The 23047-nt window shown below is 56.3% G+C and overlaps 4 protein-coding genes across 4 annotated transcripts; 3 read left to right on the top strand and 1 right to left on the bottom strand.

The window, feature by feature from the left end:
- Nucleotides 1-5624: 5624 nt before the first annotated feature.
- BESB_080950 (DEAD/DEAH box helicase) lies at nt 5625-9845 on the top strand (the record flags this gene model as incomplete). Its single annotated transcript, XM_029366457.1, has 7 exons — nt 5625-6013; nt 6361-6487; nt 6795-6875; nt 7340-7494; nt 7926-8103; nt 8412-8531; nt 9117-9845. 7 exons carry the CDS (start codon nt 5625-5627, stop codon nt 9843-9845), a joined length of 1779 nt encoding a protein of 592 aa, XP_029217888.1.
- A 2753-nt stretch (nt 9846-12598) lies between these two features.
- On the top strand, nt 12599-14711 carry BESB_080940 (uncharacterized protein; the record flags this gene model as incomplete). The annotated part of the gene is made up of 5 exons (XM_029366456.1): nt 12599-12695; nt 13132-13263; nt 13520-13696; nt 14092-14210; nt 14628-14711. The coding sequence occupies 5 exons, from the start codon at nt 12599-12601 to the stop codon at nt 14709-14711; spliced, it is 609 nt and encodes a 202-aa protein (XP_029217887.1).
- Nucleotides 14712-15598: 887 nt separating this feature from the next.
- On the bottom strand, nt 15599-17682 carry BESB_080930 (uncharacterized protein; the record flags this gene model as incomplete). Its single annotated transcript, XM_029366455.1, has 3 exons — nt 15599-15977; nt 16158-16643; nt 17384-17682. 3 exons carry the CDS (start codon nt 17680-17682, stop codon nt 15599-15601), a joined length of 1164 nt encoding a protein of 387 aa, XP_029217886.1.
- Nucleotides 17683-19652: 1970 nt separating this feature from the next.
- On the top strand, nt 19653-21800 carry BESB_080920 (uncharacterized protein; the record flags this gene model as incomplete). Its single annotated transcript, XM_029366454.1, has 1 exon — nt 19653-21800. The coding sequence occupies one exon, from the start codon at nt 19653-19655 to the stop codon at nt 21798-21800; it is 2148 nt and encodes a 715-aa protein (XP_029217885.1).
- Nucleotides 21801-23047: the final 1247 nt, after the last annotated feature.

Raw genomic sequence — 23047 nt, 5'->3', positions numbered from 1 at the left:
GCCTGAAGGAGCCACCCGGTTGAGGCACCTCGTGAAGCGGTGATATCCGGTTAGCGAGGTAACCTGTGCCATCATAATTCTTCATCATTGGTAGTTGGTGGCTTGCTACTCAGGGCGACCTGACATGCTAGCTAGAACGTTTAATGGGACCGGCTCTCAGTTTTTTGCATCGGTTCTGGACCGCTGTTCAAACAGAAGGGTAGGACATGAAGATATTTTTTTAGACTTCCTTCAACTGTTTGCCGCAAATGGTTGTGTCGGCGCGTTGACTTTGATGGCGTCTGTAACATCTGTGGCGGTTGTATTGAAAGATCCAACCGTTAGAACACTTGCGTTTGGGCAGTGATTGCTGGCGGGTCGGCGTCATCAATGACAGCGTCGAAGGCGAGTGGTGGCATTTAGCAACGGAGCAGGCGTATTACAAATGATGTGCAGCGGTGCTGAAGACTGGCAAGGGATGGAGGCACTGTTGCGAGCCTCGGGGGGTGTGTGCTCTCTGATATCTTCGTACCGTGAACAACGGTATGGAAGCTCGTATTCCTTGGCGCGCCGTAGAGAGTAGTGCAAGACGGTTGAGCGTTACTTGAGTTGTTTGCCACAAGCTTCACCTGCGAAACGAGCACGTGCCCGGCGACAAGATTTGGCGTCACCTAATAGCTCTCTGCGTGTCACTATAACCGGACGCGGCTGCTAAGAGTCTCTGCGGCAGCGTGTGTCGCGTATCCGGCTGCTTCCCGTTGGTGCCGGGGGGGAGCAACGTTGTGTCGCGGTGTTGCACATGAGGCACACGGTCTTCCTACATTAGATGGCGACGGCTGGTGCGAATCGGTGGCAACAAGACACTGATGACGTTCAATTTCGTTGGTTTCTGAGTGCCTTCACAGGAGGCTGGTGCAGGCTTGGACCTGTGCAGGTGCGAGCTCACGAGCTCAGTTTCACAAAGTCCATCTTGAAAAGTGGAGGTGTACCTTGCACAAGAATACCGCATGCGGTTGCACCGATTGACGGCGTGGTTGCTGTCTTGTACGGCGCGCGCGGTTGTTTCTCACTGCGGCGTTTGATTCTCCTTTTCCGCTGCATGCTGAACAAGCGACATGGCACCCGTCGGGCTGTCGGCACACGACGCTGAGCAGCACTGCTGCTCATGTCCGAGGGCAGCTGCATCTGCAGCTGTTCCCTCTCCGTTCTACTGCGTATGCGTGTGCTCAAAGTAGAGTGTGGAGTGTAGCGCGCACTAGTAATGCAGCTTGCAAGAAAGTCACAATAGATCCCGTGTACAGCGCGCGACTGTGCTAGGTTTGCATGTGGTAGCCCCTGGCGAGCCCTTCACACATGCCTTCGTACGGTATGATGCGTGGCCCGCGCTGAGATGTTTGTCGAATCCATGCGCCCTTGTGGGAGGAGAGGCATGTTCACACGCTCCAGTCTGTGCGCAACGAGCGCTGCAGACTCAGGAGCGCTCGGCTGCGTCAATCCATCAACGAGACTCCCTTGACGCTCTTTCAGCGTGTGTATCGTGTGTTTGCAATTTGAACTTCTGTTGGACCTACGTGCACCGCTCATGTCTTTCCGCGTTAGTGTAGCAGTAGCGACGGAGTTGAGGAAATGTCATTGTTGTACGTCCTGGAAAAGGAAGTGACGCACAGTTCCAGTGTCAAAGATGTTTGGTCGCTGGTTACGTTCATAAAAGCCAAGGATGGAAGCCACAACCAATCGCTTCTGTGATATCCACCCAGCCTAATCAGCACCACCAACATACTCGCCACAGGCTACTCTGGAAGAGGAAAGAAAAGAATACCTACCAAATTGTTGGTTTTTCATTTGTCGATGACCCGCAGTGCCTGTATGGTGTTGCCAGGATGCTGGCTACCTACATGAGGCTGCAAACCAAGGGGAACACGATTTCTGGAGTGAATGAAGGTGAAGAAGAAAAGAGACGTGACGAAGCAGGGAACCAGACAGAAATGAGATTAACTGTGGTAGAAGGAGACGAGAAGGGACGCCAAACCCTGGAATTACCACAGAGCGTCGCAGGACGTTCGGAAAGGCCTTCGTCCCGCGAACTGCAGGACTGGGTTGGATAGCGTACGCGACACGAATTGGGGGCGGGAGGGCCAGAAGACGGACACAATAGGCATAGGGATGGCGCTGTTTTCAACTGCGCATGACGAACCTCAGTGTTTCTGCGTCCCGGCGTTACCGTAGAGTATATCTCACAACAGCAGAGAAGTCAGAAGAGCTTTTCCCGACCGTATAAACTACGAACTGGGCCTAGGTTCGTCATGTACTGTCATCGTAGGACCCTATGGTGAGTGCGAGGCACAGAGGACGGGCCATAAACAGTAAATAGTTTCAGGTGCAGCAAAGAGCTCTCGAGGCGAAGGAAAGGTGGCGGCTCTTAGATTACCAGAATGGGGGGCCGCGTTATGTGATACATTTCGAAGGAAGGTAAAGAGGAAGAAGGGGGGCGTACGGAAGCGAGTAACGTAGAAGAAAAGCCAATGCCCTTCCACCGGGTCCCACCCAAAGGACGCAAGCGAACACACCTCTGGAGGACACACAGTGCGGCACTAGGTCAGGCCCTCATAACAAGCGGCAAGCAAAAGGGGTGTGGGGCAGGATGGAGAAGCAAGGTGGAGGAATCGAAATTCAGCGTACGGATCGGAACCGTCGAATTTCATTCCGCGTCGACAGATAGAGACACATGATGGAGACAGGTGATAACCAGGTGACAGAGGAAAAACAGTGGCTTCGCATGCGTCATGCTAGCTGTGGATTCAAAACAGGCGCAGCACGCGCCGTCACCAAAGACGTTGAGTCAGACGCGGGTTCCCACGCGAAGGAGTTCCATTCTCTGTGTCCCCTGTCCTTTGTGTTTCGTGGGGTTCTCGCCCACTGCGACTTCTCTTGGCCGCCTTCGTTGTCCACAATCCGCTATCGAGTACTGGAATGGGGGTGAGGCCAGACAAAAGAAGAGAGAAAGGGTTGAATGGAATTTCTAACAAGCTGAAGAGCGCTGCAGAACAAAGTATGGCCGTGAGCTCGAGCAGGAGGAAAATAGACAAATGGTTACCATGCTAGCGGACCACCGAGGCGGGGTCACAACGTCCAACCAGCAATTTGTCCCCGGCCTGGTTATCTGACTAGCTGTTGTCATAAAATGGCTCAATACCCGGACACTTGTCGGCGGATCTGCAAGCACTATAATATTCGGGTTACCGTTCTGCGTCTGTTTCTCCCAAAAATGTACAGCCGTCACAATCGTATGGATATGTACACGAATGTGCCACAGCAGGGGGGGGATGGGGAGGGTGTTTGATTACGCACTCTAGCTCTGACAGCCAAGCCGAATCTTGATTGTAGCCGAGGAAGGGTGTTTACGTAAAACATGTCTGTTTCCTCCAAGCAGTCAGTGGAAAGCCCTGCTCATATGGTAACCCAATGGCTAGACACGGCATTTGGTATACGGATTCGCAATCTCGAAGGCTGACAGAATTTCTGTTCTGGAGCTGTTGGAGCCCCTACGAAATGAAGATGTTTCCCGCACTTGGCTCCTCATTTTGGTGTCACCGTCGAGAAACGCGCGAGAAAGTAGGATTGAAGAAGCCAGAAGAAAGCACGGTAGGTTTGCAGCCAAGTACCCCTCTTTCGTCAGCTTCGGAGGAACTACTCCATACGTAAACTCGGATACATCGTGAAGTTGCTGTTTCTGCTTTTGAGATTTGGACCAGCAAAGCATTGTTCACTCGTGATTGCGTATCGCTGCAATTGGGGGGGTTCTCTATCAAACAAAGCGGCCCCTATATGTGCCTTGACGGCCCCAGGAGATTCGCTCGCGAATTCAGACCTACGTCGCAGCAAGCCTTTGTGTGGCTCAGTAGCGGATCCCTTCGCAGGCACGAGCCACGAAATGCCAAATCCCATCTAACGCCCTGAGACGTACCCAAAGAGGGCCTCGAAACAATAAATCGTTCCGCTTTTCGGCCTGGACTTGACAAGCAACAAGTGGCTGTAGGTGCGTAGCGACTTCCACGCACCCTCGATGCGGAGCCATTTGTCTAGAGCAATCGGCAGCGAGGGAAACTCTCGAAACAGAGCTCCACATGCGTGCTGTAGAGATCGTTAGTGCCTGAGAATGCCATCATCCTATTGTACACATGTATCGGCTAACAACGCCACAATCGAGCAGCTCTTACAACCAAATGGGTCGTCGATCGCACAGCATCGTCAGATATGTTCCAGAAAGCTTGCGACCCGTCGCTGCTGCATCCGTAAGCGGTCATACCGACGGAACGTGTCGGCTCGGGCAGCAGCGGTGATGATTTGCCTGCTGTCTCACAGCTTGCCGGAGAGTACATGCCCGTGGGCAGACAACCCGAAGGATAGCCGGAAATCACGTATTTTGTGCGGCATCTGCACATATTGTGGCTCTACCGATGTACAAGTCCGTTTTGCTCGTCTGTGATTTTCTATGTGTTTTTTTGAATTGTGTCGGTGTCTGGCGGAGCTCCTCCCGAGCGCAAACAGGGCATGCATCGTTTATTGCACACCGCAGCTCGCGTTTCTAGGCACGCTGCGTAAACTCCCCCGAGGCCCTCTGGTCAATCGTGGTTCGAACCCGTCTGCCTGGCCTCTCTGCTGTCTTTTCGTTGGTCCAATTACGATCTGCCTGTGGTTCTGTATTTCCCCGATGAAAGCGGACGAACGGAGAGACGTGTTGATGGTAGGCGGGCTCCCGGCGTTCTCGCTTTACCCCCGTGTTGCTGGCTGAGCTCCACAACGAACGTTTCCTAAAACTTCAGCAGCAAGCTAAGACGAAAACGGACCTTAAGCAGTCCGCCATTCTGATAGCGTTTTTTTGTCCTTTATCGAACTAAAAACGTTCCCTGATTTAAGGACAAACGGGCCACTCAGTCGCAAGAGCCCTGCGTCGACTGCATGCTGTCGGAGCGACAAGGAGGCAACCCGGCCCTTCAGGACGGAAGGCTTTTCTGTCCGTTTCCTTCACTCTGTACGCTTTCTCCCGCGGCCCCTCAGTCTCCTCTCTCCCAGTCTTGGCTGGTGTGCGCCCTCTAACGCCTGCTCATTTGACCAGTCTGTGAACGGAGGAAGCAGGCGGACCAAGTGTGCCCGCGAAAGAGGCGCCGACCAATTTCTCCAGCTTCGGGAGCCGTCTAACGTCGCCTCCTTGACTTGTCTGCCGCCTCCTCGCTTTCCAGGCTCCCGAGAGGATCGTTTGCGGGCCCACGCATAGTGTGTGTGGCTGTTTGCACGCCCCTCCGTGGTTCCCGTGATAATTTTTTAGTTTTTTCCCGAGCACTGCTGCACGGTGGGCGGCCAGCCATCTCCTTTGGAATGTGCAGTGCGCAACCTGGTTGTGGATTGGTGTAGACCTTCTCTGTCTTCGGTTGCCAAAACATCGCTCCGACAGGCCGCAAATCGGCTCAGCCTTCAAGGCGCTTCTTGGGCTCGCTTGCAGCTCAGCTGTCTGGTGTCGCGCATCTTGTTGGACTCCGGCGTGGACCGACCGCGGCGCCCGTGTCTCCTGTCCCTCCGCAGCGCCTCCTGGTCCCTCCTCGTCTGCTTGAGTCCCGTGCGGGGTTCGCCGCCGAACGTCTTTCGCGATGTCTGAGCAGCAAGAGAACACAGCAGCGGCTATGGCTGCGGGGCTGGCGGCGGCTGCCGCAGCCATGGACGATCAGATTGACCAGAAAGCTTTGCAGGAATTCATGCTTCAGCAGATGAGCCGCGTCGGGGCTCGCGGAGCGCCAGCCGGCGCCGGGAAGCCCGAAACGACCGCGGGTGCGACGCCGGCGCCCTCGTCGCGCGCCGCGGGGCCCGAGGGCGACGAAGAGACAGCTCGCGGCGCGGCAGGAGCCACGCAGACAAGGCCCCCGGCGCCAGACTTCCAGGCGTTCAAGCACGAGCATCTGCGGGAAGTGGATGAGGGCTCCGCGGTCGTGGTCGACAGGGCCGACGGCAGCTCCGGCGCGCCTGTCTCTGCGTCCACGTGGTGAGCAGAGGCTTCTGACACCACACCGCGCTGGCGCGCGCCGCCACACAGCAGTTTTAGGGTAGCGACCGGAGTTCACCTTGGCGGGTTTCGGCTGTCCACGAGGGCGGGGCTCTGTCGTCCCCCGGGGCGCCTGCATGCAGCGCCGAGGTGTGGCTCGCTTGTGTCGGCACTGTCCCGCGGGGTTTTCCGTTCCTTTGCGCCATCGCTTTCCGCGCTCGAGCAGCTCAGCCTCTCTGCAAGGCTGTGGCGGTGGGCACGGGGGGGTGTGTGTCTTCTTTCGCCTGGGCGCTCTCGACGTGGGTTCCACGCTTTCATCTCGTCCTCCGGCTGATTTGCATTCGCAGGACGGACTTGAACCTGAGGAAAGAACTCCTCTTGGGCGTGGAAAACCAAGGCTTCAGCAAGCCTTCGAAAATCCAGGCTGCCGCGCTGCCTCTGATCTTCTCGCGGGACGAAAACCTGATCGCCCAGGTGCGTTGACCGTTGCGTCTGGCGGAAGGGCCTCGATTCTCCTTCGTCTCCAGCTCGCGTCCAGCCTCCCTCGTGCGGTTTAGACCGCTTTTTCTCTTTCCTGCTCACCTTCGCCGTGGTGTCTCACTTTCCAGTCTCCTCGCGTCTGTCGTCCGCACCGTGCGCGCCTCGTCGACGGCCGACCGCGCGTCTTGAGGCGACTGCGTGGGAGACTGGCGCGCGCGGAAACCGAGCCGTCTCAGCGACTCTGCCAGCATCGTCTCTCTTCCGGTGCGGCCCCTGCTCCCGCCTTTTTGGTTTTTTCCAGGCCCAGAACGGAAGCGGAAAGACTGCGACGTTTGCTCTGGCGATGCTGACCAAGGTCGACCACACCCTGAAGGCGCCTCAAGTAGGTTCCCTCGACTTCTTTCTCTGGGAGGGCCTCCAGGCCTCGTTGCCGCCGACAAGCAGAGAGCGTGCGCCTGCTCGCGCGCGGCAAACACCTTCGCCTTCACTTTTCGCGGCGCGTGCATGGCGACTGCATCAGTGCATAGCTCCGCGTGCAAACACGCGCATGTGTTTGTCCACGATGCAGCTTGGCATCCATGTGGTCGTCTGCAGGGGTGCGCCCACTTGTATGCGCCTTTCTCTCCAGCTTTTTGTGTATCTATCTAGAGAGACAGATACAGATGGAGACGTACGCCCCGCCTGGCGCGGCTCGTGGCTGAGGTCTGGCTTACTGCTGTGCGGCATATTGAAACGCAGTCGCGCGCTTTTGGCGTGCGCGGGAGGTTTTCGCGGCAGGGGCAGGGGCGTGCGCTGCTGCTCTCCCTGCGGCGACCTTTTTTCCCTCGGGTGTGTGGACTCCCGCAGGCCCTCTGTCTCTGCCCGACTCGAGAACTTGCTCAGCAGACCGTCCGCGTCATCGAGGCCTTGGCTCGGTTCACAGAGACATCGATCTTCGTGGCCATCCCGCAGAAGTCCGATGCGCCTCCGGCCTCGCTTGCGCCGGCGGAGACAACCGGCAAGTAAGCCCGTGCACACTGCGCGCGGGGGCAGCGGAGACGCCAAGTACAGATCGGAGTTGGACCGCCCCAGCACGCATATATATTTTTTCATCTATACATGTATTCATATATATACATATGTATGTGCCTGCACGCGGTGGAGGTGTCCAATGTGAAGCGTGCTTCGCGTTTGGCGAGCTCGAGGGCTGTGGGGGCGCGCCGCATGGCGGCATGCAAGTGCTTGCACCGTTCGACTGAACTGCAGGCGCCAGAGGGAGCCGCACAGTGAGAGGCGCGTCCTCACTTCTTTCACGGCGATCTGAGCGCCCGCGTTTAGGGTCTGGGGTCCAGTGGAGCACGGCGGCGGGCGCAGGGTCTGGAGGCGCTGCGCGACGCAGGCCCGCAGGCGTCATGCGCATTTTCGACAGCTCCCTCTGGGCGTATCTCCGCAGATGCGTGGTGTATACGACGTTGACCAGCCCAGTGGTGCAGTCGCCGATCGTCGTCGGCACGCCTGGGAAGTGCATGGAGCTGCTCAAGAAAAGGAAGTTCGCGGGCGACACCGTGCGGCTCTTCGTATTGGACGAGGCTGACGAGCTTATCAACTTCTCCAACAACATGGCGCCCCAGGTGAGGACGCGCCCTGCGAGGGTGCAAGAGGCGGGGGGGGGGGGGGGGTGACAGGGGGGGTTGGAGGGAGGCTCGACACCTCCAGTGCTGGGGCTTGCGGGGCACAGAGACTCACCTCTCAGCCAGCTCGCGCAGAAGTCAGTGGCGCTTACGTGCGGCGGAGCTGCAGCGTCGTCTCGCTCGACTGCATTGTCTCCCTCTTTCGGATCGACTTCAGGGGAGTGAGGTGTCCGTTTTTCGTTCCCTGCGTTGTGCGGTGTTTTGCGTGCATACCGCCGAGTGAGCCGTGCGATTTTGTGGTGATACAGGTGCAACAGATTCGGCGCTTCTTTCCTCAGAGGCTTCAAATTCTCTTGTTCTCAGCGACCTTCTCGGATGAAGTTCGCGGCTTTGCGGAGAAGCTGATGCCGACGGCGAACAAAATCACGGTAAGGGGCGTTTTACTGTTCAGTCGCGGTGCGAATTTCTTTCGGATTCCGAGGCCTCTGGTCCACATTCCTCCCCATTGCAGTCAAATGCGTTTCGATCTTTAATTTTTGCTTCTTGCGCCGTTTACATAGTCGCATGGAGGGGCCCGTGTCCCGCTGCACATGCACGCATCGTGGAAAAATCAAAGAATATAAGCGTACGTTAACGGCGTACGCGTATATTCTTTGAAATTGGAGAGCCTCCACAGGGAAGTGACCCACTCGTTGGCTCTGCTTGCTGTGACTGAAGACTGCCTGCGCAGCGGGCAAACTGCAGCTGTCGGGCTCATGCGCCTCGGTTTCGCGAGGCGAGGGTTTGCCTCGTGTGTTTCCAGCTGGCGCACAGCTTCGTCCGTGCACGCCTGTTTCGCGTACGCAAAGCCCGTGGAGGCACAGAGCGTTTAGCTAAAGGCTCTGTCTCTGGGCTTTCCTTTTTTTGGTTTTGTGTTTCCTGGCGCTGGGTGTAGGTCCGTCTGCCGTGGCGGGCGCGGTGGTCGGTTGCTCAGGCTTCGGCGTTCTCGAGCGTGTGTTTTTCTTGTTTTCCAGGTGAAGAAGGAGGAGTTGACTCTGACGTGCATCAAGCAGTACTACATTCCGTGCGACACGAGGGCGGCCGACTTGGGCGTCACGCAGCCGCCGGCGAAGGAGTCGTCGCTTCCGTATCGACTGGAAACGACGTTCTACCAGAAGTTTGCGGTCTTGTCTTCGCTGTATTCGTCCATGTGTCTGGGCCAGTCGGTCATTTTTGTGAACAGCCGCCGCAGCGCGTTTTCGCTGGCTCTCAAGATGCAGGAGGAAGGCTACGCGGTCTCCCTCATCTGCGGAACGCAGGCGCAGGGGCCCGAGAAGATGGGCATCGAGATGCGAGACCGGATCATGGAGGAATTCCGGAAAGGCGAAACGAAAGTGCTCATTTGCACAGACGTCTTAGCCCGAGGAATCGACGTTCCCCAGGTGACGCTGGTGGTGAACTTCGACCTTCCGCTCGTCTACCAGGGCCGCGTCGGAGGCGACGCCCGTGGAGCCCTCTGGCACGGCGGACAGGCTGAAGGCAACCTGCATCAAGTCTCGGGGCCCCGTGTGAACATGGAGACATACATACACCGCATCGGCCGCACGGGTCGGTTCGGCCTCAAGGGTATCGCCATCAACCTGGTCACCAGCCACGAGGAACACCTGCTGCAGCAGATCCGCGACTTCTACAGGTGCGATATCGAGTGCATGAACGAGGACCCCGAAGACGTCGAACAAATGATCAGAAAGCTCCGGATATGAGCAAAGCGTTTCACGACCTGTCGTGTCGTGGGCAGCCGGCAGGCTGCGAACGCAACTTGATGTCGACCTTGTGTGTGTCGTGTGTTTACCCGTCTGTCCGTATCCGCGACCAGAATGCTTTGTGACTGAATCCCCAAGCGGGGCTGAACACTTTCCTTTGTGGAGGGGAAGCGGAAAGCAGGCGGATGGTGTGTGATGTGGACGAACCCTGGGCGACAGGGAGCAACGGGTCGCTGCATCGTTGCTCCCTCTCGTCAGCCGGCGAGTCACAGGCGCCTTCCGAGGCGGGGTGGAGTGCTTTGTAGGAGCGTCGCTTGTGATTTTTGTGCACTGAGGCGCTAGTCTAGGGAGCAACTCATAGCGGACCGAACCCACCGGCATTCAGACAGCACCGCCGAAACGGAGTACACTTGTTGGTTTGTGTGGTCATACGCCACTTTCGAAAATCACACACGCGCTGCTTGCACGCAGGCGTGGACGCGGCACCGCCGATGCTCATCGGCAGTCTCATTGTGGCGCAGCCATGTGTGTCAGTTTCGCCTGTGTCTGGGCATGCGGGACTTGCCTGGCAAGACAGTGAGCCCTGATGCCGCAGCGCGAAGCGAACCCGACGCACTGCGCAGGGTTGAATGCTCCGTGACGGAAGCATCGACTTGAGACCCGAAAGAGAGAAAAAAGAACGTGCCACTCTAGCAATCGCACATCGGGCGGCCGGCGGTGTGTGTATGCACCATACACAGACGACAGAGAGAGAAGTGATCCGTGCTCCCAGCAAACGTATATGACGGGATGTGTGATAACCGTGGGAGTAGAGAGATTCCAGGGTGGTAGTGGTGCAGCGGACAAGCAAGTCACGGAGTAGCGAGCAGAGGCCAGGCACATGTCTGAAATAACGTACCACATAGCTCTCGAGGCCAGCCCGTGGAATGTAAGACAAGAATCGAAGCGATGGTTCGTCTGCGACGAACAGAAACAGGCATGCGTGCGCACAGCAGCTGTTAAGTGCAGCATCCAACACAGGCTATCCACCAAGCAGTGGAAAAAGTGTACTGTGTGGAGGAGGAAAAAATGGGCCGACGTAAACAAATAGCGTTGCTTGCCATCATCCTCTGCACGGGAGTAGCCACTCACAGAGTAAGCCTATGAAATTTGAGGACGCGCGGCCCCGTAAGCCTGCCTTGCAGACAGCAAAGACAAATGCGCTCACTTTGGAAGGCGTGAGATGTCGGGAGCTTCCAAATTGGCCCTTAATGTTCTCTTATGTTGCTAGATGTGCCTGAGTCATTTGGCGGCCTCCATCGCCTCCCTTCGATGACTGCCAGGTTCCACGTGGCTACGCCTGCCAGACGTGCCTAAGGAAACTTGCCGGGCGCGGAGTTCAGGCAGAGCCGCGCTTCATACAGAAAGCCATTGAAAAGAAGTAGTCCGTAGATCACCATAAATGCAGCTTATGCCGATAAATGTTTGGCCACGAAGCCCTCTGTTGATGCAGGCGTCTAGCCAATATCTGCAAAACACGCGACACTGCACAGGATGAGAAGTCTGGCACTTTGAGAGGCCTCCTGTCGTTTCTTCTACTCGCATGGAGTTTTCCGCTTCGCCTGAAACTGGTCGTTTTGTCCGATCCTTGTCTCGCTTCGTTGGACACACACGCAGGGCTCCATCGCTGGAGGTCGTTGTCGTCTGCACAGAGCGCATGCAGAGTCATGAGCCGCCGTGTATAAGCCGAGCTCGGGAGAAAAGAGCGCGTTGACTCCGCGAGGCGATTGCCGTTTAAGGCGGTTGGATGATGAAAGCATGTAATGAAATCGCATCATAGAGTGGTGGACTTTGTTCTTTTCTCATTATTTTCTTCTCTCACGTTGCCTAGCGAAATGGGAGAGCTTTCTTTGGTGCGCTAGGGCAGATGCCGCAGGCGTTTTCACTTTCCTTCCGTACTAGCTCAGCTGGACAGTACCGACTTGTAAGCCGCTCCAGCCCTGCCCTCCAGCACTCGTCGCTGAGGGCTTGACGGTGCTTTTCTCTCGGTGGAACCTCCCCGTGGATTAGAGTTCAAGGTGACGGGTTCTCCCGGCGCGCAAACGAAGCTACAACAGGGGCTGCCGCGTCAATGGCGATTCGGTACCGTCTTGCGTCTCGCGGAAAATCGGCAAAAGTACACCTGAGGAGCTCTTTTCTGCCAGAGTCTTTCTTACGTTACACTTGACTCTGGACAGGGTAGGTTGCCGCACGCTTGCAGCAGCACGCCACGTCCGCCGTGCCTATTCCGTCTGCACAGATGGGTCCCGGATTGGTTTCTGACTTCTCACGGCACCCGAGGACTGCTGCCAAAGTTGCACTGCTAGTTTCCCTCTAGAGTTGTCGTTGTTAACTTTTCAACCTGCGCGAGCTTTGCGGTTCACTACAGCCCGTGACTGTGCACGTCTGGGCCTCGCGCAGGGGGCAGGTTCAGCGCGCTTCTCGCAGTGCTAGAAAGGCTGGGAGGCCTCCCATTTTCTTTCCAGCGTGTTCACTCTGAGGCGCCTTCCGCATTCGGCTGTTGACGCTCAAAGAGTTCCTCCTCAGGCTAGCCCGCGAGCGGCACGTTTCGCGCACCCCACGCTGTCCGGCGTGACTTGTTAACGCCAAGCGCTCCTCTGCCGTAGCCTCTTCTGCAGGTCTTGTGTGATTTCTCGCTCCGCGGAGACGTGGAGGGTGTCAGATTTCTAGCCGTTTGCTTATTGTGCGCCGCCTGTCAGCCGCACCTTCTCAAAATGGATGTGGAGAAGCAGCAGCGTCTTCTGGACGATGTGGAACGTCGCCTCATGCTCTGCGAGGAGGCCGTTGGCATGGACCCGGCAAAACAGAAAGGTACGCGTTTGCGCACTCAACAGAAGTTGCCCAAATGCATCTGCAGACCTGGAACCTCCGCCGAGAGGCTGCCCTTCTCTCATTTTCTTCGCAGCCATCCTTAGTATGCTCGGATTCACCCGCGGCGCCCTCGCGTACGTATTCATTCTGAGAGAGTGGCTGGCTAAAATCGGGACGAGCGACGCGGGTTGCATAGTTTGCGGATCTCTTTGCACGCAACTCAGTTTTCACGTACATGTCTACGAGTGCATTTCGTGAGAAGTTCGAATCCCTCTTGGAATTTATGAAATCGCGAAGCGACGGTCGGGGCGACGGGCAGCGTGGCTAATCGCTAATCGTGTTGACGTCGCTGTCGGGAGTCCCGCTGCTCGGTGTCTGCGAGCGAAACTCTTTTTAACTTCGCTTCCTCTCTTTGCCATGGATGTGCGTTGCGCAGCCATGGCGGCGCTAGGGATGAAGAACATGCAGGGAACGGACTTCCACATGTCGCTCGTCATGAACATTTGCCGACTCCACCATCAGGCGAATCAGCTTTTCCGCGGAAATCTTTTTGAAATGGAGGAGCGATGTGAGTTTTCAGACCGGCTGGAGCCTGACGAGCCGCGTGAACGCCGTTTTCAGTGGCGACAGAACAACGGACTCCTGCTTACCGCAGTTCAAGCTGCGCCCCCCCCCCCCCCCTCCCCCCTTCCCGCCCAACCCCCCCCAGACCCCTTGTGTTCTCCGTAAACTGAGACAGATGTTTTAGGAGTTCAGCTAAACCTTTTGTTCCTTTCCCTCATTTCTCCCGAACTGTCGCCTGGTGTCTCGATCTCGGCGTGCAGATGAACAAATGAAAGTGTGGCTCGAGAACGAGCAATCGGCGGCGGCTAACCTCCTCATGACGCTCGAGGCGAAGCGGGCCTACGTCCTTCAACACGAAGAGATGCTCAAGTCAACGGCGGGGCAGCTGCGCCAGCTGCAGGAACTGGAGCAGTTTGTGAACCCCCCGCAACTGGCGGGTAGGTGACTCTGCGCGCACTTTTCCCCCCTCGTCTGCTTGTGCGTGGTCACTGACTGGTTTCGTTCCGGAAGAGGCGCGTGCGTGAGTCCCATTTCTGCCGCGCGACTGCTGCAAAACGTCTCTGGAAGAATAGGTAAACACATGCCGTGGGCCTGTGAGGCTGCACTCGAGACGTAAATAGGTGTAGTTTCGCCCTCAGCGGAAAAAAACAGGCGCTTCAGCTGTCGATTTTGCGGATGCAAGCTCTCCGGTTGCCGTGCCAGGCAAGGAATGCGTTTCCAAGGACGGTTGTGGTCGCGACGGCGCCAGGGGGCAGAGGCGGTGCGCGTGTCCCATGCTCATATTAGAGCGCATCAAGCGAATGCGGGTCTGTCTGCCTTTTCGCACTTTCAGAGTTGGACATTTTCAAAGAACGGCTGAAGAATTTGGACGAGAAGGGCAACGAACTGACTGAAAGAGCGATGCGACTCCAGGGCAAAATCATGAATATCGCGCAAGTCTACAACACCACGGTGAGAAACTGAAGTGCAAGGCGAACTATGTCTTGCCTCTTTTGTCGATGTGGAATTGTTTGCTAGGCAGCTTGCCCCATTCGGAGGTGGAGGGGGAAGGTGGCGTCTTCGGCGTCTGCACTTCCGTGCTTGGTGAATCCGGCGAGCATCGGGTTAACACCCTTTCATAGCATGCAGCAACAGAGACACCCGCCTGCATACCAGATGATTTCACGCTTGCTTGCCCCTACACGTATGTGTGCACACCTGTTTACATACACAGGTAGAGGGGGGGACGGGAGGCAGGCGAAGGTCTTTGCCGAAGGCGAGGTGACCGTGGGAATCCGGCATAGGGTCTCTGCCTTGCGCCGGTTTGTAGGTGTGCGGAATTTTCCTTTCCATCAAAGCGGCGACGCAGTTATGTGCTATGCTATGCAGATGAATATGCTGGCTAGTGTCTTTGAGGAATGGCATGAGGAACTGACAGACGAGGAAACTAAGAACGCCCAGGCACTAAGATGACTGCTAAGGGTTCGCTTGTCCATTGTTTTTGCCGAGGCCCCATTGTTCTACTCTGTTTTCTGTACAGTATGCTCGACCGGCCGAATGGCATTGCCATCCCCGGGTGTCTCCCTGCCTCTGTCCCCCTCTGCCTTTCGTTGTCGATTCCTTACAATCTGCCCTTCTTTTCAAGCTTGTTCTGCCGGCGCCATTACTCACACAGACAGAAACTGCTGTTGCGATAATGGTCCACGCGTATCTGCGAGCTGGTGCGTGCTGTAGCCGGAGACACAGAATGCGCTTTTCTCTTTCCGCGTGTTGAAGTGCGAAGACGCTCGTCATACTGTTACCAGTTCTTTCTTGATCCATCCGAATCTCTCAGCACACGCCATTTCTTCCGGTGCCACCTCCGCCAGAGCGGGAGATGCCACCGGAAGGCCGTGAAAAGTTACAGGCAAACTCTGTGCGAAAAGAGCAACCGCCGAAGACAAACCATAGTGAGGAATCTTGGAGACCTTTAAAATTGCGGGTCCCACTGGTCGAGCGCGCTTCCTGCTGTACCAGGACAGGTGCCGCCGCTATTAGAGAAAAACAAAGAACTCTACCTTCAACAATTACCGCCGTCAACTGCAAACCCAAGCGTCCAATGTAGTTTTCCGTGGCCCCATGACACACTGAGAACGCCTGAAGGCGAGTGGTGCGTGTTCTTGGCACAAGAACGCAGACAGAGAAGCGCAGGATGCTCTGAAGCACCGGTAGTTACCGTGACACTTATCCTGCAGTGCAAGAGTATGAATCTCGGGACCCCAATGAGGTCCTCCTGCGATCCCCACAGCATGTAAATACGCAGATGACGTTGCCAAGAGTACGCCGAAAACGCGCACTGCAGTTGATCAAAAGGGCCGCATTCACGGAAGAGAACCGAGAAAAATTTCAGGGTTGGCAATGCCCTCGACCAGGCCCTTTGCCCTCAACCACCTAAAATTGGCCAAAATCTTTTGTGCTTGAGAAAATCTCTTCCGTAGAGATGGATCACTCAAAATCCCCAGTTCCACCGATTGCCCCTGCAGTTCTTCTAAGTAGGTATTGTAAGCCCCGGGAGGCGGCTTGACACTGATCGTTGCGGTAATAGCTGGCACTGTACCTGAAAATAAATCCATTTGCCTCACCGACAATGAGAAAATATCAATTTTATCCGAAATATATGCCGTCACAAAATCCCTGGAAGCATCGTTGACCACTGCGCACATGGTGCGGTATCGGTCATAAAGTTGTGCGAGGAATACCCTGAAAACAAAAACAAGACAGGTGGATGCTCTGACGGTGCTATAATTCGCCTGCACAGCGAGAGCCTGTCGAGTGTTTCTTTCTGAGTTGCCAAGTGACATCCGTCGACGAGACAAAATCACCTTGACGCAGATGGCTGCGATACAGTTGCGTATGAAGCCTCAAAGAAGTTGCACTTACCCTCGGATCATGCAGTCCCCTCCATAATTCCAAAAATCTGCCAGTTTCAACGTCATCGTAACTGGCTGGTCCACATACGAGCTACGGAACACATGGAACGCTGCACGCGTCTGCTGTGGATGCTCCACGTCTCTCCCGAGAGCGCTGAGAACATTTATAATTTGCTCCTCCACACTGGTCGATTGCTTATCCATCGGCAAGGCCATGTTGTATGTGGAAGAAGGGTTCAAAAGTAGAGTGACTTCTTTAGGGGCGGCACCAGGGTACGGGGCGAAGTGTCCCACAATGTCGTCGAAAATACCGAAGCCGTCGCGGGGAGGAGGTGGTTCGTACGCAAATGTAGCTGTGAACCACGGCGCTGCGAAAGGGCTTTCATCACCATCAGTGAAATCGACGTAAGTCACTGTGGCCGAGATTGTTATATCGGGGAACGTCTTCATCCACAGCGAGAACCGCTTCCACAACCGCCACCAGCCGTACTGTGACCTGAAAAAACGAAGCTCACAGGCCTTACATCAACTGCCAGCAGCGGTTCCCAAGTGTCTATATTGCACGTAAGCACTGGGTCAGGTCGCAGTGATCCACAGAAACCATGGAGACACGACCTAGTGTATGGGAGTTCTCCTACGCCTCAATGCGAGGGCAACTTCAGCCATGGAAGAAGTGAATCGCCCAGAGGACACTCACCTCCTGAGGCACACACACTCTGCCCACAAGATTCGCCAGCGTGCCATGCCAATTATGCCTCCCAGTGCACCCGATGAAAAACGTTTACCTGACTTTGAGTTGAGGAGAAGAGGTAAACCCAGTCATGAGTACAAATGTGTAGGAAAGCTAACTTGGACAAACCAGAGAAGGCACGATTTGCTCACACGCGCACTCACTCTGTCTTACTGTACATTCCCCACTGAAAGAAGATTACTTAGCTATTAGAGCGACACCACTGATTCAAACAAAGGATTTTTCATATCCGGACTAGGAGGTAGTCAAAATCGGTGAACGTGCAGTTTGAATCAGCCGCCGGATCCACGATAAACCCTAACGCTCATTTCTCCCCGGGTCATCCCCGACCAAGAATGAGCAGCATCATGCTGTTGGCCTGAAGTGGTTGAGGCCCTGAGCACGTCGAGTACACCTCTGCTTGGCACGCACGCACCCCCTGCTAAACTGAGACTTTCGATTCGTTTCTCGATGCACTCGTCACGCCTCACGATATGGTCGCCTACTTTTCTCGTCGTAGTGCTGCCTCCCATTTCTCTTTCAGTGATTCGTGTAGAAGAGTTCGACCTGAAAGCCACTGGCAAAGCACGGCGCTCGGTCCCGTCACAATCAAAGGCTGTGGCCCCTCCCGTCTATGATACAGCGAGGGGACCGCATCGACAACAAGGTTGTTCGAGGCGCCCACAAGACACGCTCCACTGACTTCTCTCCATGAGTTCACCGGCACGGTCATTCGTAAATTCACACTGAAACCACCGCCCCTCTGGCCGACTGGCGCAGAACTCGACAGCATGGAGTCGCTCATGAACATCACCGCGAAACCCCAGAGAAAGACTAAGGACAGTCGCACACAGCGTGCGCGGCAGTGGCGGAAGCTACAACTCATTTCGGAAGAAAATTCCAAGTATGGCCAAACGGAGCTCTCGGCGACAAAACTGACGAACACTAGCGTTTGCGAAGCATCGCTTCCGAGGACTGCTCGTTAATCCTCTATGGTTCGAACTTCTGTACCATAGACAACACCAATATGGTGCTAGGCTACTCAATTTTGACGATATGCGTTTGCTCGGTGCCTGCCAATTCAGCCAAGGGGACCCAAAGACGGCGCGTCTCTGAACGCTTCTGCATGTCCAGTATAATATTCGCTACCGCGCTGCCATCGTGGCGCGCAAAGAGACATGCAGCCGATTGCTACACTATCTACCTGCTGCGATGGCCGTTCGGAAATGTGCATACTCGAGAGAAGAAAGTAAACGTGGTCGCTGGCTTCACCGTTAATGAGACATTGTTGCTGGCATATTCAGCGACGCCACCTATGAAACAGCGGGTCACCACCCGCGCGAAGGAGCACAGTCCCTTCGGTCTTCAGCTTAGATGGCAGAGCAAGCGTCATTCACTTCACCGGAGCTGTGGATTTCTTCCTACGCTGCGCTGACTAGGTCTTGCGTCCAGTAAGGAATCGCTTGTCTATACAAGTGAGCTGAGCGATGTGGCAGGTCGGACCCGGTCGACAGACTCATACACTATACACAAAACATAACGTGTGAACTTGTTCACGACACTGTTCTATATGCGTTGCCGTGCAAAGTCACACATGAGAGTCCACCTGAAGCAGTAAAATAAAGTCGCTTTGCCGAGGGATTCGCCACCTTTTCAAGGGAACGCGGGCAACCAGTACTACAAGGCTCTGCGTGTCCGCGCATGCCTTGTTTCTGTGGTTCGGGACTTCGAAACTCGTGAGATGCCGCGGGCATGGAAGGCAATGAGGCACACGTACCCTCCAGTCGGGCGCGGCAAGCGCTTTTCAGACAACTCTGCTTGGCGTGCGCGCTCTTTGCTTTGCTTTCGCAAGCTCTTGAGGAACTGGTGCTCGGCATCGTCCGCGCTTTTACGCCTAGTCACTTCTTGCTCGGCGCTCGTGCAGTATAGCCGTGCTAGAAGACCAGAGGTGTGAGTAGGCCGGCATCAAGTAATGTCGTGCCGCTAGCAGCCCGTGGTTTTCCGCGCACGCTCGAAGCAAGATGCCGTTAGCCAGACGTTGCACGCCACGCTCCGCGCGCCAGAGGCGTCTGACAGCCAGCCGCCCCGACTATGCTAGAGACGCCGATATTGCAGACGGCCAAGCATCTACTTTCATCGTTTTGCCGCCAGACTCGCTGTCATAGCATATTGCTTTACTCTGGCTTGCGCTGCTCCTGTGCGCTCCGAACTTCTCCGATACGATTTTTTCGCTCACGTTGCCAGCGTCGCAGTTTCTGCAAGCCGCGGACGAAGCCACACACGTCGTCCCAGCGCCCGCGAACAGTTCTGTGCAACGCTGATCCTCTATCGCTCCTCGATAGCCCGCGCTCGTCGCAGGGGTTGCTGCGGGTGGTCTCGCGGGGACAGATTGTGGCACCGTGGGGTGACAAATTTTAGTCTGCCTCCTGCATCAATTTCAATTGATTGATTCGACTGGTGGTACCTTGCGATCTATTCTTTTTGCCACAAGTTTCTACTTGCAAAGGGGAGACCGACTTCACAACCGTCCCGCCACACCTGTACGTGCGAACGACAATCACCGCCGCGTACTCCGCGTAGCTAGCCGTCGTCTTCCGGCTAGTGTCCTGCAAAGACGTATCCACTTGCGAGCCTAGAAACACCCACTGTTTCTTCGCCCAGATTTCTTTTGTTCTCGTGCCCCCGTGCAAACATTCACCTTTGCTCGTGTTTTCCTGATTCAGGGTCTGCATTCCCTTTCGTCTCCCAGCACCATTCCAGCTTCTTCGAGACACCATGGCGCGAAAGAACAAGTCCGCGAGGTCCCAGGCAGCAGCCGCAGAGGCGCCGGTACTCGCGGCTCCCGAAATGATCACTGAAGAGGCTGCCTCTCCGATGCCTTCTCCTCTTGCGGCGTTGTCCCGCGTTTCTTCCCCGCCCGCGTCGCCGTTGGCCGCCGCCCTCGTCGAGGGCGCGCCGAAGGCTGAAGACAGCCCAGTTGCTGCTGCAGGCTCCAAGACAGGAAGCCGCCGTCCTTCTTTCATGGCTTTTCTCGAGCGTCGCGATGGTGGAGAAAACCTCGAAGCTACTGCGGAGGTGCGCAGACAGAGCCGCCGCAATAGCTTCGTCGACAAAGCGAAGTCTCTCTTCGGAAAATCGAAGGCGACCGCAGGCGCCGAGGTTGTCGCCGCTGAAAGCAACGAGCTTGCGCTTGATGGAGCCGACGCAGTGGAGACACAGCAGAAGGAGACGGTTGCTGACACCCCAAAGGCGGAGTCGCGCACCGACCGCTGGAAGCGCCGTCTTTCTCTCTCGCGAGACCGCTCGGTCGAGCGCTCTGAGAAAACTCCCCGCAACCTAGTCGCGGAATCCGAGCCCGCTTCGCCCCAGAACGCCTCGCCGGCGTCCCGTATGGACCGCTGGAGACGCCGCCTTTCTCTCTCCAAGAAGGACGGAGAGGAGCGCTTGCCCTCTCGCGCCGAGGAGAGTGACGACGCGCAGCCTGAAGAGAAGGAAGTCGCGATGCCTGCTGAAGAGGTAGCAGCGCCTGTTGAGGAGAAGGAATCCATGGCTGTGGAGAAGAAGGAGGAAATCGTTAACGCGCCGGTGCTGACGGTGACCGAAGCTTTCACCATTACTATCGAGGGTGAGCCGGGGGCCGAAACCAAGAACTCCGCCCAGGCCTCAGTCACGAACGAGAGTGAGGCTTCGCCGACCCATGCACGATCGGAGTCGCGCGCCAACCGGTGGAGACGCCGCCTGTCTCTCTCTCGCGATCGCTCGGTTGAGAAGAATGACGCCGCAGAGGTTGCTCCCAAGAGCCCCTCGGCAGGAGCTGGGGAGGACAGCCTCGGCCGCAGAATCTTCCGCCGCCTGTCGCTCTCCTCCCGCGACGGCAAAGACACCGAGTCTGATGAGATGGAAGGCGAGGAGAAGGAGGGACGCATGTCGCGTCTAAGGCGCAGACTGTCGATCTCCAAGAAGGCGAGCAAGACGGAGGAGCAGACCGAGACCTCCGAGGTCGAGAAGGAGAGCGGCAGACGCCGCATGCTGCGCAGACTGTCAATAAGCTCGCGCAAGTCGGTCCACGACGAAGAAGAGAGCGAGGCGAGCCCCACTCACGAGGCCTCCAAGTGGAAGCGCCGTCTATCTCTCTCTTCGCGCACATCCCGAGTTAGCCGTGAAGGCAGCGTGTGCTCCAACACCGGCGAGGAGGCGACGGAGGGCAGATGGCGCCGCAGGCTTTCTCTGCGGTCGCGCTCTCGCGAGCCGCCTCTTCCCAGCCCTCAGGCCGCGCGCACCTCCCTCAAGGACAAGCTGAAGGGTCTCGTCCGCCGCCGCGACAGCCGCGCAGAGGATATGGAGCGTGTCGAAAAGTTCCACAACCCCGACTACCAGCCCAGCGGCAAAATCGAAGTCGAGTCCAGCGTGGATGCCGACTCTGAAAAGGAAGACGACATCTGCGACCTCCTGCAGCCCGACCACCAGGGTGCGGGTGACCTCACCGAGGGCTTCGCTGTGTCCACCGACTCCTCGCGCGTCGTCTCGATGCAGGCGGACACGGACTTGACGCCCAGAGAAGCGCGGGAGGAAGCGGCTATGCCGGTTGAGACCCCCAAGGACTTCGAGGACTGGATCGAAGGAGCGGTCGCTGCTGCAGAAGAACAGCCGCTGAACGCTCGCATCCCCGCGCCGGAGAAGAGACTGCCCGGCCCTGGCATGATGGGACTGTTCTGCTGCGGCGCAGAAAGCCGGGAGACCGAAGAGGAACGCGAGAGGTGGCGGGAAGCCGTTCGCTACTCGTGCTCCAAGTTCCGCCCGCGCGAGAAGGTCTTCATGAGCCAGCCGGTCGTCTGCCGCGAGCTTGGCGACGACGAGGACTTCGGTCCAAACTTGTGCTACGCCCCCACGGAGTATGCGCTCGACATCGAGAAGGCGTTCTAAGCGAACTCCGCGCATCCGTGGCGAACACGCAGAGGTCCAGCGGCGGGCCTCAACCAAATCAGCGCTGAGGGCACACACATGTATTTTTCGCAAGTTCCGATTCCTTGACTCTTGATTATGGGTCAAAGTGATATTCGGAGAATCTCCTTGGAGATGTGCTCGCTGGTGTGCCAATATGCATTTTTTTCCCGAATTGCCCCGTGTTCTCTTGTGCACTCCTCCGCCGCAAAAAAACCCAATGTTATTTGCACGTGCCTTTTTGTGTATTTCGATTTGTCTAGTTTTATAATCGAGGAAATTCCGAGTCCTATATAGCCTGTTGTATCACTCTGCATGTCGGGAAGCGTCACTGCGCTCCAGGGAGGTCAGTGGAATGTGTCTCAATTTTCAACCGCATGGGAAGGTGTTCGGTATAGATTTTGTGGACACGTACCCAGACAGCGACGGTTTCGCGTCAGTGTTGCACAACAAAGATCATTTGTGTTTTGGTTTTTCCAGAAACACGTTGTGGCTCGCCTTGATGGCGGAAAACAAACTGACGACTGTGTGACCACGTAATACAATTGCTCGTCAGGGTCGTCCCTCAACGCACGCTAGTCCTCGTTTCCTTCTCATCACTCTTTCAGAGAGGGTTCGGTTCTTTTGAGCCACTGGGTCGCTCACAAGTTGATGCCGCGTCCTGCATTGTTGTGAGTGCGGTAAGGCCTCGGTGGCGTACTCACGTTTAAGAGAGTCGCGCCACAGCTCGGAAGTGAGTTGTCTAGCAAAGCAGACCCAACGCCACTTCTCACGACCCGCGGCTCTAGTTGAAAACTCCTCACGTGACGCTTGGCTCGAACGTTGCGAAGGAGTCTCCTAGGGTTGCGATGAAGTGCAACAGTGAACGAGACCGCTTCGCGAGGCAAAGGGCTTTGTGGTTTGGCCAGTGCAGGTAGCGACTCTAACGTGCAGTTGACACAGTAGCTCGTATCTGACAAAGACCTCGTTTGTTTCCTTCGGACGCAGTAAAAGCTGTGGACACGAGACTGCAGCATCATCACGCAAAGGTCTAGCTGCCGGTGCTGCTAACAATGGAACTTCAACGCTCAGTTTCAGTGTCGCTGCACACCCTTTCATAAAGCACGCCGTAGTTTTTATTCGATTGGCCTCTGGCATCCGATTTTCCGCTTCGAACGCCGGCAGTGTTCATTTCTGCTTCTGCCGTGAACGTAGAGACTCCCAACACAAGGCAAATACGGCTTGAACAC

Source organism: Besnoitia besnoiti, chromosome VII (genome assembly GCF_002563875.1).
Source record: "Besnoitia besnoiti strain Bb-Ger1 chromosome VII, whole genome shotgun sequence".
NCBI lineage: Eukaryota > Apicomplexa > Conoidasida > Eucoccidiorida > Sarcocystidae > Besnoitia > Besnoitia besnoiti.
This window is presented reverse-complemented; position numbering and strand designations above follow the sequence as displayed.